The sequence below is a fragment of the Phacochoerus africanus genome, chromosome 2 (assembly GCF_016906955.1).
Source record: "Phacochoerus africanus isolate WHEZ1 chromosome 2, ROS_Pafr_v1, whole genome shotgun sequence".
Classification (NCBI taxonomy): Eukaryota; Metazoa; Chordata; class Mammalia; order Artiodactyla; family Suidae; genus Phacochoerus; species Phacochoerus africanus.
Genome location: NC_062545.1, coordinates 130,361,279 through 130,378,272, shown reverse-complemented (window position 1 = coordinate 130,378,272; position 16,994 = coordinate 130,361,279). Strand labels below are relative to the sequence as shown.

Here is a 16,994-nt window from a genome sequence, read left to right as displayed (position 1 = left end):
GACCTTAATCTTCCTGAGACAAGCAGCAAGGAACTGATAAGATCAAGTATAATTGGCAATAGAGGCTGAGTTATGGGCTGCCCAAGCCCCTGGCTTTGTGGCTCAAAGCAATGGTTGTAACTAAATAACAGAACTTCCTTCATCATTCCATAGGGCAATGATTCTCAGAGTGGGCCAAAAAAAGGCTCTTCACTCCCTTAAAACGACCCTAATCTGCAATTTCTCTCTTTGGTTTCTTCAAATAGCAGCAAGTTAATATTATTTAAAAAAATTTTTTTTTTGTCTTTTTAGGGCTGCATCTATGGCGTATAGAAGTTCCCAGGCTAGAGGTCAAGTTGGAGCTGTAGCCACCAGCCTACACCACAGCCACAGCAACGTGGAATCCTTAACCCACTGAGCAAGGCCAGGGATCAAACCTGTGTTCTCATGGATATTAGTTGGATTTGTTACTGCTGAGCCACGATGGGGTCTCCAACAGCAAGTTATTTAACACATAACTAAAGACTACTACTAAGTCACCTCATAGAGGATGGCAGTTAACTGGAATTACTAATTGGTATTCTCTTATTTCCCCCCTTTTTTATGGCCTCACCTGTGACATATGGAAGTTTCCAGGCCAGTGACTGAATCTGAGCCGCAGATGCAGTGGCACCGGATCCTTTAACTGACTTCATTTTTTAAACCCAGCCAAAGATCAAACATGTACCTCCACAGCAACCTGAGTGGCTCTAGTCTGATACTTAACCCACTGGGCCACAGTGGGAACTCCACTAGTTGGTATTCTTAAATTTGAGTTATTTGTGTTTACTGAGAGTCCTGATTAAGTTTACTAAGTTTAGCTGCTGCAATGCTTAGGAACATCTTAACTGAACGTCAGAATTTCTGCAATTTGAGAAAAGAATATTTTGTCACCAGTACATTATCAATGAAGGCTTTGATTTTCAGGCTGCTGAGATTCTTGCCTCCTAATTACAAGTTACTGCTATTTTATGTCACCATTACCACTCTCGTTCACTACAGGTGGTTTGTGATGCCACCTGAGTGTCAAGGATACAGAAGGACAGAAGTAATTTTGGCTTATTATTTCAAGATGTTGCACTGTGACTCAAATATGAAATATTCGCATACCAATGGCTAGAACAGATATGATTTCTCAATTTGTGACATTTCACTGATGGTGTGAGTTCATTAATTTACGCTATTCAAACAACCTGCATCATATTATAGCAAAGTAAGTGTAAAACCATAATTATTGTTAATTTCATAAAACTTAATTTTATCATATGTTCATCTGTTTAAGCTCATGTTGTTCTCTTACAAAAGTAACTAACAGGTAATTCATACATGGTGGTAGTAGTGAGCATGATGTAGCTTGTTTCTTTTGCTTCTCATTAGTCTTTATCAGCCAGTATTTTTTTAATTTGAAAGTGATCAGTGAAAGGGAAAAGGACAATAAAAGAAAGTTTGAGAAACACTGCTCCAGTGTAGTGTTTAATCCAACTGACGAAGGAGGACATGGTGCCAAAAAAGGCTAAAATGTGTATTCCTCTTTTCAGTTCCCAGGCTTGAACTTGAATCACAGTGTTACCTGTTTCATTGTTACAATGGGCTTCCATATAAGATTGTGTTTGGGGGATAAAAGGGTTCTTTAGTGTTATTTCAGTGAATGACTGTGGTCATCACACTGTAACGCATGTAAAACAATGTTTAAACACACATGTACAGGAGTTCCCATTGTGGCTCAGCAGTAACAAACCCTACTAGCATCCATGAGGATGCAGGTTCGATCTCTTGCCTTGCTCATGGGTCGAGGATCCAGTGTTGCTGTGGCTGTGCCGTAGGCTGGCAGCTACAGCTTTGATTCAACCCCTAGCCTGGGAACTTTCATGTGCCACACATGCAGCCCTAAAAAGCAATAAAAATTAAAAAAAAAAAAGGCATGCGTATAAAAGACATTTCTAAGAGGGCAATTTCCTTGGCAGGTTGAAAACAGTGTGGTTCCTCTACTGAAACAACTACTGATTTGGCAAAAACTGTCTTAAGCAATGATTTTGGAACTCTGAGTCTGGACAAATGCTTGCAGTGTCCAGAGGAGTGCCTGACAAAAAAAAAGAGGCTGGTAAATTTCACTGAATTTTGGTATTCTGTGTAGCGGTTATCACCACTATGCTGAGCCCCACAGCAGGTAGGTTTTCAGATTGGCAGCCCATAATCCTGGTGCAGTTTATGCCAGCATGTGCAAGAGGGACCTTGTCCTCAAAAATCAGGGCTGTGTTCAGCTCTGCCTGGCAGTTCACTGAGAGGTTGTCACACAGACTGGCTGTTGTTTCAACTCCCATGGGCTGAAGCAGCTTTCTTGATAGTGATGGTGAAGGGGATTTAAAGAGGTAAAATACTCTTTTATCTTTTCTTCTCTCTCTTTCTTTCTTATTGGCTAGGTACAGGAATTTTTTTTTTTTTTCCTGTCTTTTTCAGGGCCATACCTGCGGCACATGGAGGTTGTTCTCAGGCTAGGGGTCAAATCGGAGCTGTAGCTGCTGGCCTACATCACAGCCACATCAACGCCAGATCCGAGCCATGTTTACGACCTATGCCACAACTCATGGCAATGCCAGATCCTTAACCCACTAAGTGAGGCCAGGGATCGAACCTGCATCCTCATGAATGCTAGTCTGACTCGTTTCTGCTGAGCCAAGATGGGAACTCCGGGGTCCAGGAATTTAAGGAAATCTCTGTCAGTTCACTGGCTAACCACAGAGATAATGGAACAGAGACTTCAATGAACACCCAACAAGAATATAGTCTTTCCAAAAATAATTTGAAAAAGTCACTAAAATAAACAGCTAACGACAGACTTTACCAAGTGAAAACAGCAATTCCTGGGAAGGGGATTTTATTTCCAGAATTATTACATTACAATATTCAAAATGTCCAGTTCTCAAGAAAGCTTACAAAGAAATAGGAAAGTATGGCCCATTCACAGGAAAAAAAAGAAACATACAGAAATCATTCCTAAGGAAGCCCAGCACTGAGAGGTAATACACAAAGATTTTAACTCCCTTAAATATGCTCTGTGAGAGAACCCATTGACCAAAAAACTAAAGAAAATCTGGAAAATATATGAAAGAATAGGGAATATCAGTAAAGGAAAATTATAAAAAGGAAATAAAAAGTATAACAGCCAAAATAAAAAACTTATGAGAGGGGTTCAACAGTGTCTCTGAGCAGGCAGAAAAATCAGTAAATTTTAAGGCAGGGTAACTGAAATGACTGAGTCAGAGGATAAGAAAAAAAATAAGAATGAAGAAAAATGAACAGTGCCTAAGGGACTACAGGATACCATCAAGCTTACCATATACACACATCATGCAAGTTCAAGAACGAGAAGGAGGAGTTCCCGTCGTGGCGCAGTGGTTAACGAATCCGACTAGGAACCATGAGGTTGCGGGTTCGGTCCCTGTCCTTGCTCAGTGGGTTAACGATCCAGCGTTGCCGTGAGCTGTGGTATAGGTCGCAGACGCGGCTCGGATCCCGCGTTGCTGTGGCTCTGGTGTAGGCCAGTGGCTACAGCTCCGATTCAACCCCTAGCCTGGGAACCTCCATATGCCGCGGGCACGGCCCAAGAAATAGCAACAACAACAACAACAAAAAAGACCAAAAAAAAAAAAAAAGAACGAGAAGGAAAAAAAAAAAGACCCAGGTGCCCCTCTGATTAAAAAAAAAATCTGAGGAAATAATGGCTAAAAACTCCCCAAATCTGTTGAAAGACATGAATCTACTTAACCAAGAATCAAACTGAACTGCAGCAGGATAAATCCTGAGATCCATACTGAGGGTCATTATAACCAAACTGTCAAAAGTCAGAAACAGAGAAGTTTGAAAGCAACCAGAGAGAAGCAACTCAACCTGTACAAGGGACCCTCAATAAAATTATCAGCTGATTTCTCATCAGAAACCACAGAGGCTAGAAGGTAGTGGGATGATATATTTAATGTGTTCAGAAGAAAAAAGCTATCAACAAAGAATTCCATATATGGCAAAACAGTCTTTTAAAATAAGGGAGAAATTAAGATATTTTCATGCTAGGGAAGATCATTGTTAGAGGGCTTGTCCTACAAGAAATGCTAAAGGGATTTCTTCAGGTGGAAACCAAAGAATACTAATGGTAACTCAAAGCCATGAAAAAATATAGATAAGTGGTCAATGTAACTACATGTTAGTGTATAAACATCAGCAGTATTGTAATTTTTGATACATAACTCCTTTTTGTTTCCTGTATGATGTAAAAGATATAATAACTATAAATCTATGTTAATAGGCACAAAGTATATAAAAATGTACTCTGTGGGAGTTCCCTTGTGGTCCAGTAGTTAGGACTTGATGCTTTCACTGCTGTGGTCCAGATTCAACCTCTGGTCTGGGAACTAAGATCACATATCAGGCCACTGCACACTGTGGCAAAAAAAAAAAAAAAAATCTGTGATTTCAACATGAAGAAGGGTGATAGATTTGTAAATAAAGAGTGTTAATGTATGTTACTGAAACTAAGTTGATATCAATTCAAACTAAATTCAGGTTAACTGTCATCCCTACGGAGACCTAGCAAAGTTGTAGGATATAAGATTAACACACAAAATCAGTTGTGTTTCAATATATCAGCAATGAACAATCCAAAAAGGAAATTAAAAAAAAACAATTTCATGGGAGTTCCCCATTGTGACTCAGTGGGTAAAGAACTCGACATAGTTTCTGGGAGGATGCAAGTTTGATCCCTGGCCTTGCTCAGTGGGTTCTAGCACTGCTGTAAGCTGCAGTGTAGGCCTCAGCTGCAGCTGCAATTCGACCTCTAGCCCGGGAACTTCTATATGCTGCAAGTGTGGCTGTAAAAATAAAAAAATAAAAATTAAAAAAATTTTCATTTACAATAGCATCCAAAAGAATAGAAAACCCAGGAATAAATTTAACCAATGAGGGCAAGAACTAGGCTGAAAATTGCAAAACACTAATGAATGAAATTAAAGAAGGTCTAAATATGGAAGGCAGCACTGTTCATGGACCAGAAGACAATACTGCTAAGAAGGCAACATGCCCCAAGGCAAACTATAGATTAATGCAATCTCTATTAAAATTCCAACTGCCTTTTTTGCAGAAATGGAAAAGCCAACACTCAAATTTCAACATAACTGCGAATGGCCTCAATTAGTCAAAACGATATTGAAAAAGAAAAAGTTGGAAGGCTCATATGTTACAATTTCAAAACTTACTACAAAGCTACAAGTTAAATAATTGTGGTGCTAGCATAAGGATATACATAGAGACCAATGGAGCAGAACTGAGAATCCAGAAGCAAACTCAAACATCTATGACAAGTTGATTTTCAAAAAAAACCCCAAATAAATAAAAAATAATAAAAAAATAAATGAAAATAATAAAAATAAACAATATAAATAAATAAAATAATAAAAATAAATAATAAATAATTTTTAAAAAACACAAAAAAACAAAGTGGGTATCATGACTATTTATTAAGGGGCAAGAAGAGTCTTGAAAAATGGTGCTAGGAGTTCCCATCGTGGCGCAATGGAAATGAATCTTACTAGGCACCATGAAGTTGCCAATTCGATCCCTGACCTCGCCCAATGGGTTAAGGATCTGGTGTTGCCATGAGCTGTGGTGTAGGTAGCAGACACAGCTTGGATCTGGTGTTGCTGTGGCTGTGGCATAGGCTGGCAGCTGTAGCTCCAATTAGACTCCTAGCCTGGGAACCTCCATATGCCACGTGAGTGCCACCCTAAAAAAAGCCTAAATAAGTAAATAAATAAATCTTTATGACCTCAGATTTGGCAACAAATTCTTAGTTTTTTTGGTTTTTTTCTGGCTGTGCCCATGACATGTGGAAGATCCTGGGCCAGGGATCAAACTCTTGCCACATGCCACTGGTGTGCATCACCCCTGACCCCGCCAAAAAAAAGAAAAAGAAAAAAAAATAGATAAAATGGATTTCATCAAAGGACACTATGAAGAATATCAAAACACAACCTACAAAATACACTATGAAGAATATCAAAATACAACCTACAGAATGAGAGAAAACAGTTTCAAATTAAAAATCTGAGGAGTTCCCACCATGGCACAATGGGATTGGCTGTGTCTATGGAGCGCTGGGATGCAGGTTCTAACCCTGGTCTATCACAGTGGGTTAAGGATCCGGTGTTGCCGCAACTGTGGCATAGGTCACAACTGTGGCTCAGATCCGATCTCTGGCCCAGGAACTCCACATGCCATGAGATGGCCAAAAAAGAGGAAAAAAAATCTGATAAAGGTTTAATACCCAGAAAATAAAAATAACTCTTACAACTCAACAACAAAAAAGACAGTCCAATTATAAAATGGGCAAAAAACTGAACACACATTTCTCCAAAGAACATATGTAAATGTGCAATAAGCACATGAAAAGATGTTCAACATCACTGGTCATTAAGGAAATGTAAATCAAACCACACTGAGCTACCATTTTATACCCCTAGGATGGCTTTAATTAAAAAAAAAAAAAAAAAATAGGAAATGACAAGCGTTAGTGAGAACATGGAGAAACAGGAGCCCTCAGACATTCTGGTAGGAATGTAAAAAGGTGTAGCCATTTTGGAAGATAGTTTAGTAGTTCCTCAAAATGTTAAACACAGAGTTACCATAATGATCCAGCAAATTTACTCCTAGTGTAAGCTCAAGAAAAATTTAAATATACGTCCAAACAGAAACTTGTACATGAATGTTTATAGTAGCATTATTCACAAAAGTCAAAAGGGAGAAACAACCTAAATGTTCATCAATGGATGAAAAGATTAATAAACGCTGTTATATACGTACAATGGAATCCTATTTAGCCAAGAAAGGAACGAAGTACTGATACATCCAACTACTTGGAACTTCAAAGACATGCTAAGTGAAAAAAGCCAGACACAAAGGCCATCTATTATATGTTTCCTTTTATATGACATATCCATAACAGGCAAATCCAGATTTCTCTAAATAAAATAAAAATAACTAAATAAAAGCAGATTATTTAGTTACTAGGAAATAAGGGGATGGAGGGTGATCATTTAGTGGAGGCAAGGTGTTTCTCTTGGGTGATCAAAAAGTTTTGGAACTAGAGAGAGGGTAGTGGTTGCATAACATTCTGAATACACTAAATGCCAATGAATTATACAAAATTGTATGTTATGTAAATTATCACAACATTGTAAATCAACTATACTTCAATAAAACTTTAAAAAATGAAAAAAACAGGAGTTCCCATGGTGGCTCAGCAGCAACAAACTAGTATCCATGAGGACTAGGGATCGATCCCCGGCCTCACTCGGTGGGTTAAGGATCATGTGTTGCCGTGGCTGTGGTGTAGACCGGCTGCTACAGCTCTGATTCGACCCCTAATCTGGGAATTTCCATACACCATAGGTGCAGCCCTAAAAAGACAAAAAAAAAAAAAAAAAGACAGAGAAAGAAAGAAAAGGAAAAAAAAAAGAAAAAACAAACAACACCCCACCCAAATTGTATGTTATGTGACTTCCACCTCAATTTTAAAAAAAGACTGAAAATCACTGTTACAGAGGATGTTCAGTGGTCAGTTTTAAAAAAAAGTTGCCAGTGGTGGTAGTCTCCACTTGCTAGTTCAAAAAAATTTTATATAAATATTCATTCTTACCTGAAATGAGAAGCTTGATTTAGGAGGCAGCTATAGTCATCAGGAAGTTCTATCAAGCTATTTCTTTTTCTAGGGTATCTAGAAATAGAATTTAAATGGCAATTTTCTTTAAGAGTAAATAAGCCCAGATCGAAAAGAGACCAAGCAACAGAAGGAAGAATGTCTTAAAAATAACAAAAGCATTCATACTTGCAATCCATAGTTTCTACTGTTGACTAGATTAACTCCAAACTTCTCCGCCTAGAATTCCAGATCTTTCATTGTCTGGCTTCCTTTCCAAATCCAACTCCCACCATTTCCTAAGACTAAACTATTCTAGCTAGATTTCTCTATGATCTAGAAAGGTAATATAAAGTAGTGGTTAAGAACATAGCTTTTGAAATCAAACAGATCTGGTTACAAATCTAAAATTCTCTGACACCTGACCAGTCACTCAACCTAATCCTGTATGATAAATATATTATACTTTCTCAATCATAAGGCAGGCACACTATCAACTTAATAACACATTTTGGTGGGGAGGGATGATGACATAAAAATTTCATGCTGATTTAAGAAATGTTAAATATGAATAATAGTCATCAAGGAGAGTGTGAGAACTCAATAAGATACTAAAGTGAAACATAATGTACTTAGTACTTTACATATGTTTGCAACTGTTAGCATTCATTCTCCCTATACTAATACAATAAAAACCCTTGCATGCATGCCTTGGGGAAGGTCATCTAAATAACATGAAATTCTCTCCTCAAACCCTCATCAGTTCAAAACCTATAATTCTTTCTGTGATCAGCTAAAAATTATCTCCTCTAAGACTAACACTGCATCATTAAGAATATTTACTCTTGGAGTTCCCGTCGTGGCGCAGTGGTTAATGAATCCGACTAGGAACCATGAGGTTGCGGGTTCGGTGCCTGCCCTTGCTCAGTGGGTTAACGATCCGGCGTTGCCGTGAGCTGTGGTGTAGGTTGCAGACTCGGCTCGGATCCCGCGTTGCTGTGGCTCTGGCGTAGGCTGGTGGCTACAGCTCCGATTCAACCCCTAGCCTGGGAACCTCCATATGCCGCGGGAGCGGCCCAAGAAATAGCAACAACAACAACAACAAGACAAAAAAAAAAAAAAAGAACATTTACTCTTTACATTTCTATAACATCAACAGTATAGTCCATATGTAATTAATTATAAACTTTATATTGTCTTTAATTTATGTACATAATTAGACTATAAATTACTCATGACCAAAGGATGTATGTATTATGTCTTTTAACTCTCCTAGACTATTTTAATACCGTGCTGGGGAAATAAAAGATGTCTAAAAGGCACACAATGACTTAAACGAAAAACTGTGTGAAATTAATTGTTCTAAAATATGTACTACTCATCTGTTAATCTCTTCTTTTCTTGGTGATATGAATATTAATGCATCTGAGCACAGGAGGTGGATCTATAATGTCTAAATCACTAAATCTGGGTTAAGGGGTAGACAGCATATGCACATCGAAGGCAAAGGTGAAAGGAGCTCAAGGGGTAAAAACAGATGAGAAAGGGAGGTGGCAAATGCACACTGTCTCACAGTGTTTGCTTTAGCCATTAAAAAAAAAATTGGTACTGATGTCAGTATTTAAGGTTAGGGTTCAATTCCTTTCTTATTGACGCAAATCAATTTGAATAAAGATTAGAGATTGTACATAATACAAATAACACCCTGGAGAGAGTGCAAAGAAAATAAGTATGCAGTTTTGGTCCTTGTTGAGTTTACCATTTAGTGATTTATGGTGTTGGAAGGGACACATGCACACACACATATGAACACAAACATATGAGAGGATATTTTAGAAGTGGCTTCAGGGAGAAGGTAACATTTGAACTGGACCTTTACAAAGAGATGGGTTTTGATTAAGCCATAACTTAAAGGGAGATAAGAGGGCTGAAGAAAAGTTTTGTTGGGTAATCCCTAAGCATATAAGAAACGGGAAGGAAGGAATAGTTCTATTTATATCTAACTTTATTCGCAAAAGGGAAAAAAGTGGTTTACATGAATATGTCATTATCCTCTCATTTTAACACACTAGCAACTCCAAGAAGCCATCTCCTCCTTGCCTTTTAACAGGTATGCAGTAGCTTAAAGAATGAGAGATGTTCATGTCAAACAATTTAAGAGGGAAAGGACAGCCATTTCAAGAAAACAACCAATTGTACAAAAATCTAATTTCTGGCAAAGACCTAACAGAAATGTAAGAAAAAATGTGCTGAGTGAGAATGAAGACAACAGAGTAAAAAGCATGCTCAACAACCAACTACTTTTGGAAATACAACTTGATGGGGAAGGATTGAGAAAAATAAAACCGACCTGACAATGGTGCTTTTTTGCTTCAAACAGTTTAGTAAGGCAGGGTCTGCACACCACCTGTATGGGTAGTGGAAAGAAAAAGCAAATGGGTCATCACAACGTCAGTGCAAATACTCATTAAGCCATCCACCCACTCTCTGTTCCTTCTTTCCATGTGCCCTCTGCTAGACTTTTTTTTAACCTTACATCTGCTCCCTTTCTTCTCTTCCTTTTTGTCTTCCTATTTATTTTCCCCCTCTTTTTCATTAATTTCTTTTTTAAAGGGTTCATCTATTACTAGAAAAACTGAAAGCATTCTGAGTATTTTAACAAGAGGGAATTTAATACCAGGAATTGAAAATAATAGGGACAGAAGGGCTGAGGAAACAACCAGGATACAAAAGGGCCAGGGAACCCTAAGATTAGCTAATAAAAGGAGGCGACCATCCTTGCCAGGATGGAGGAACAAAAGAAAATAGTGGTAGTATTGGTGTTCAGAGGCTAGTGCCACTGGTGGAAGACTTGTGTGGTGGGAACTGGAGCCAGGGAAGAGCTGTAGCCACAGGCAGAGAGAGGGGGTCTAAACACAGGCTTCTCTCTTCCTCCTGGCCTCCAATATCCTACCAGGGCCTCACATAGGCTGAACGCAGGCAGAAGCCAAGTGACAAGGGAGACTAGGAAATATGGTGGTCAGTCCCCTGCCCTTCAGAGCAGAGGATGAGGAAAGGCTTTGAAGCAAGCCGAGCCAGGAAAAGTACAGACTTTTTGTTTCCAAGTTTGAATTTTTAACATTAACCCAGAACAGCAAGTTAAAAACATAACGACTCGAAGAACATAAAAGTAAAATTAGTACAACCTACTGTGACTGTACTCAACACAAAGAATGATACTGATTTTTTTAATCTATTTGATTCATTTTTATCACACTAGAGATCAGAATACCTCATGAGAAAAGTGGAAACACAGAAAAGAACTCGCGAGAAGAGGTTGAGAGCACAGAAAGAGGTGGCAGGAGAAGGGCAGACATTCACACAAATCCTGACACAGGCATGCAGGGCAAAAGACACTAATTAAATAAAAAGGTAGAAAACAGAAAAGACGAAAGGAAATTGGGGGTGTGATACTATGACCGATAATGTTAAAAAAGAATCAACAAGCTCAAAATGGGGTTACTTGTGCTAAGCCCATGATCAAACCAAGACATAACACCTAACCTAACTGCAATTTCAACCTTCCCCAGGAACGAAATCTTTACGTCAGTCTTGAACTTCCCAGTCACCACCAGTAAGGTAACCTGCCTAAGAGAAACTTCTGTTCCTCAAAGGAAGGTACTTTGCCTGAAAGAATCTTTTTTTCCTTTATGACTTCCTTGTCCCACACCTCTCTGCCTGTGCAGTTCCTTTGTACTTGGTAGATGGGATGCACCAACTAGATCTTCAATTTTACTCAGCTGAATTTTTTAACAATAATAAGAAATTTCTATTTGGTCTTGGAGTCAGTTCCTGGCATAAATGGGTCAGCACAACCTCAGGACTGAGGTTGCAAATGCTTGAAATTTTCTAAGTGATGTGAGGGGAAAGGTGTCTTTTGTTTTATTTGGACCTAAGGATAGCTGCCAGGAGAATTATCCATGTGACTACAGGGTTGAATCTTTCAGCCTCCCCTTACCTTCCACCCAGAGGAGGGAAGGGGTGCTGGAGGTTGAACAATTGCCAATGGTTAATGACTTAATCAATTGTGCTCAGGTAATGAAGCCTCCATAAAACCCCACAAAGTCAGGATTTGAAGAGTCTCTAGGCTGGTGAACATGTTAACACAATGAGACGTGATTATTAAAATGATGTTACATGTCAATGTTATCTCAAAAAAAAAAAAAAAAAGAAAGAAAGAAAACAGTGGTGGCAAAGATAGGGAGATTAGGAGGATAGAGAGTGATCAGAAGGGCCAGTAAGTAATGAGGTAGAAGTTTTAATGAAAGGAAGACACACTTCTCCAAGAGAATTTTTTTTTTTTTTTTGGTCTTTTTAGGGTCGCACCTGTGGCACATGGAGGTTCCCAGGCTAGGGGTCTAATCAGAGCTATAGCCACCAGCCTACGCCACAGTCACAGCAACTCCAGGTCTGAGCTTCGTCTGCAACCTACACCACAGCTCACGGCAACGCCAGATCCCTAACCCACTGAGCGAGGCCAGGGATCTAACCCAAAACCTCATGGCTCCGAGTCTGATTCGCTAACCACTGAGCCATGACAGGAACTATTCCAAGGGAAATTTAACTGGATACACCTTTGATCTACCAAATGACAATTTTTTCCTCTTCAGTCACCCTTCTGAAATGTGTACCACCTCGTGAGATATGCTACTGTTGCAGCCCGACTTTGGGTTCTTTTGATACTTAACTGTGATGGCATGGCTACTGACAACATGACTTAGCCCCACCCACCCCTACCCCATACTCATTTAAAACTGAGATGAGATAGCATCTGTGGGGAAAATAAGAACAGTGAATAGCAGTCATGGTGGAACAATTAGAAACTGTAGCTGCCCACTGCTGCCAGTCTTATCCCTAACTCCTTAAGTATGTGAATTAGGAATCTCATCTATTTTTGTTACCCCTTTAATCAATGTTAATCAATCTAATAGCTTAGCAAATAATTTTAATATAAATATCCAAACTGTATAATAACCCAATGATGATATTTTATCTCAACAGTACCTCTGGAGGAGGGGCCTTATAGTATCCCAATATTTCTGGAAAAGCAGAAACAAATTTGTGGGTAAAGATAAATAGCTACAGAGTGCACTGTACTCGCTCTCTGCAGAATCTGCAAGAAAATAAAAAATACATTTAATAAGCACATTATTCTTAGTCAATCTACTAATAGAGTTTCTTCATTATTTATGCTCATTTCTATCCTCTCTAAGAGTGTATTTTGTACTCCATAAAACTGTGGGTGACAAATAAGACACAGTGATCCTTTTAAATCTGATCAAGTCATTCTCCTGATCAGATTTTTCCAACAGCAAACCACAAAAATAAAAAATACAAAGGTCCCTATTATGGCACAAAGCCCTACCTGATCTGCTCGTGGCTGCCTCTTGGACCTTATCTCCTACCACCCTCCCTCCCCTTGTTTATTAGGCTTCAGACACTCATCTCTTCCATTCCTTGACTATGTCAAGCAAAGCCTTTGAGTTTATTGTTCCTTCTGCTTAGGAATACTCTTCCTTCAGCTCTCTAGCCGGTTGAACCCTATCTCTTTCTTTAATGTCTCTTGCTCAATGTCTGCTCACAGAGAAGCCTCCATGACTATCATGGGAGGTACCCACTCTGGCCCCAGGATTCTCCATTCCCATGACCTGCTTTATTTTTCTTTGCAGCACTTACCGCCATTTGACGTTATACTATATATCTCTATCTGTTTTTATTTGGTATCCTCCCAATAAAAGAAATGACTTAACTTTATTTACTGCCATATTACAGCATTGACTAGATGATATGATTTTTTAAAAAATGAAAACAACAGATCTGTACCGATGATCAGAACAAACCTAGGTCTAATAAATTCTCCTGAACTGAGTTCAAGATGAAGAAGCTGACAGACAGTAAAGTAGACAAAAGGAGAAAAGGACAAAAGGAAGAATCTCTGAGCAACTTTAATGACTCTTCCAAAATGATACAAATCTTTTTTTTTTTTTTTGAAAACCATACAAACCTGATTTTTACCCACACAAAGTCACAAGGAAGCCTTCTCTATCCTGATACAGATTTAACCCAAGTAAAGGAAAAAGGAAATGATTCTGTTACTCAAATACACATGGCCTTGGTTTGTCAAAGCAGGCCTCTTCCAGCAGCATTTTAATTCCTTTATAATAGTCATACATTCAAAATTCAAAAAACAGAGTATACAATAAAAATTTCCTCTTACCTAACCAAACAGTTCTCTTCCCTTAAAAGCAATTTATGTTTCTGATTTCTTGTACACCTTATCCATTATATTCTGCATGCAGGCATCCTATAAACTCAAGTACAAAAACTGTACACAGATGAGAGCCACGAGTAGGTTTCACCGATTATGAGGCTAATCTGGTTTTTGGCCTCACCTTTTACCTAAACTAGGGCAGGGTAACACTTATTTGGAGTGAACACTTCATTCTTCACTGAGACGAAGAATGAAGAAGTGATTTCTCACCCTGTATTCTTGAAGTTAAAGATAAGAAAAAAAGTCTCTCATTTACTACTCTGTGATTTCATTTTCCTACTTACTGGTAAACAGATCTTCAGGTGGAGTTATTCCAAGTAAATAATGGAAAAACAATGCAGCACAGCGAAGGTAAGGGATGATGCCATTCTTCAATGAGACCCATAAATACCAGCCAGGAATACCACACCCAACGTAGCTAAGAAGCAGTAATTCCAGAAAAAACAGAATATTAATCAGGCTAAAACTCTGCCTAGATTATAAACACATCCCTTTCAAAAATATAGCTAAGCATTAAATAATTTTTATCCACTTAATTTTTAAACACTTAAAACAAAGTATTTAACTAGCTATAGCTTCAGTCTTTAAATCTCCTAATAGCTTCCTAAAGAAAACCACAAATCTTCCATATTTTACCAAGCAGATTTTTTTTTTTTTTAAGGGCTGCACTTGAAGCATAGGGGTTGAATCGGAGCTGCAGCTGCCAGGTTACACAACAGCCATAGCAACACCAGATCTGAGCTATGTCTGTGACTTACACGACAGCTGACAGCAATGCCAGAACCTTAACTCACTAAATGGCACCAGGGATGGAACCTGGATCATCATGGATACTGGTTGGGTTAGTTACCACTGAGCCACAACGGGAACTCCCCCATGTAGATTTTTAAGGCAAAGAACTACCTTTTTCTTTTTTCCTAATCCTTGTATTGAAATGTGGACGGAATGTACTTATCAATAACTAACCAAAGCAGCTAAATTAGCTAAAAAAAATAATAATAATACTCTCCTGATTTCTGTATTAAAACTGGTAATTTTCAGAGCTCTGAAACTAATCTATATGGTACTATAATCATACAACACAAAGAGTGACCCTTAATGTAAAACATGGACTTTAGTTAATAACAAAGTGTCAATGCTGGTTCATCAACTTAACAAATGTACCACACAATCACAAAAAAATGGAGGGGGAAGGGAGTAAATGGGAAAACTGAATTTTCTTTTCTTTTCTTTTTTTTGTCCTTTTGTCTTTTCTAAGGCCACACCCGAGGCATATAGAGGTTCCCAGGCTAGGGGTCTAATCGGAGTTGTAACCGTTGGCCTTTGCCACAGTCACAGCAACGCCAGATCTGAGCCATGTCTGCAACCTATACCACAGCTCATGGCAACAAGGGATCTTTAACCCACTGAGCAAGGCCAGGGATCGAACCCGCAACTTCATGGTTCCTAGTCGGATTCGTTAACCATTGAGCCATGATGGGAACTCTGGGAATTCTGTATTTTCTGTTCAATTTTTCTATAAACCTAAAATAGCTCTAAAAAATAAAGTATATCAACATAAAATATACACACATATACAGTACCTAAATTAAAAAAAAAAACTGACAGATGAAGATGATGAAAACAAAAAAGGGAACTTGGCTGCAGGTGATGTTCAGTAGAGTACTCCTGTTACATTTTGGCTTCAATCTTTGCATTGTCAATGTATTTTACATATTACTCACAACAATCTTAAAAAACTTCTAATTAGTTAAGTGCATCAACTATATGGATTCCCTCAAAATGACAACCTATTTTTGCCTTTCTACATTTATTTAAATTCTAAATACTGCATATTATTAGATTTCTATCATTTTTTGCTTATGTTTCCAGAATAGTTAACAAGACTAACTAGTTTCAGACTCAGAAACAAATAAATCAGTAACTCTTATTTGTGGTTAATGGATAACAACAAACACCTTTAACTGATTTTTATTTTATTTTTTTGTCTTTTTGCCATTTCTTGGGCTGTTTCTGCAGCATATGGAGGTTCCCAGGCTAGGGGTCTAGTTGGAGCTGTAGCTGCCGGCCTATACCACAGCCACAGCAACGTGGGATCTGAGCCAAGTCTGCGACCTACTCCACAGCTCACGGCAACGCCAGATCCTTAACCCACTGAGCAAGGCCAGGGATCGAACCTGCAACCTCATGATTCCTAGTCAGATTCGTCAACCACTGAGCCACGACGGGAACTCCTTAACTGATTTTTAAAAACCGGAATTTAAATGGTCCAAAATTACACTGCCAAACAACCAAATGATGTGGAATTATAAAAAAACAATACTGAGATAGACTGGAGTAATGGACAGTTACTCACCCATTTGTATATTGAGAAACTTCTGCCAAGAAAGAAGATGCAGAATGAGCCTCTTCACTCTCTTCTTGAGTCTGTGCAAGGGGGATGTCTGAAAAAGAAATTCTGAAAGATAAATATATGACTCTGCTATTCAATTTATCAGCTATACCTCAATTTCATGGTTCTAAGATAATAAGCAATGTCAGTTCAACTGAGGTTCTTTGCCTTCTTCTCAATCTGAACTATTGATTCTGAACATTTAAACTATTAAACTTTATCAGTATGTTAGCTGGAGAAACAAATAGGACAGAATCACATCCATGCAACATAATGCTTAATAAATATTTACCACATTATAATATGACAAAGTAAATAAGGTCCTCTACCTGCTCTGAGTTCCTAGAAGTCTTAGCAAGCAGGTAGAAATTCGACTTTTAGAAAGGAAAACAGGTTGCTATCCTGTCTCCTTGCTCAAGCAAAAAGACATAAAAAAACAAACAAAAAAACTATGGGGGTCATTTTTCCCCATAATCTGTCCTTCACCTATGGGAGGACTATTCTAAACCTTTCTGGCAACTGCCAACTCTCCCAGTTAAGTTAAAATTCTGTGTGAGCCACTGAAGTTCTCTTTGCAATCTGCTGTGAGG

At 38.5% G+C, this 16,994-nt stretch overlaps 1 protein-coding gene across 4 annotated transcripts in view; it reads right to left on the bottom strand.

Moving 5' to 3' along the window:
• The window catches only part of UBR1 (ubiquitin protein ligase E3 component n-recognin 1), a 139,907-nt gene that overhangs the window by 6,720 nt on the left and 116,193 nt on the right, over positions 1 to 16,994 (bottom strand). For 3 of the 4 annotated variants that reach the window (XR_007133108.1, XM_047766565.1, XM_047766567.1), the window contains 5 exons: positions 16,369 to 16,456; positions 14,297 to 14,430; positions 12,746 to 12,854; positions 10,053 to 10,109; positions 7,703 to 7,780 (listed from right to left, as the gene is read on the bottom strand). Coding sequence is in view for 3 of the 4 variants with exons in the window: in XM_047766565.1 (XP_047622521.1) it covers positions 7,703 to 7,780; positions 10,053 to 10,109; positions 12,746 to 12,854; positions 14,297 to 14,430; positions 16,369 to 16,456 (466 nt within the window). In the remaining variant the exon portion in view is untranslated. The remainder of the gene's footprint in view (positions 1 to 7,702; positions 7,781 to 10,052; positions 10,110 to 12,745; positions 12,855 to 14,296; positions 14,431 to 16,368; positions 16,457 to 16,994) is intronic. The other variant, XM_047766566.1, reaches the window with a different exon arrangement.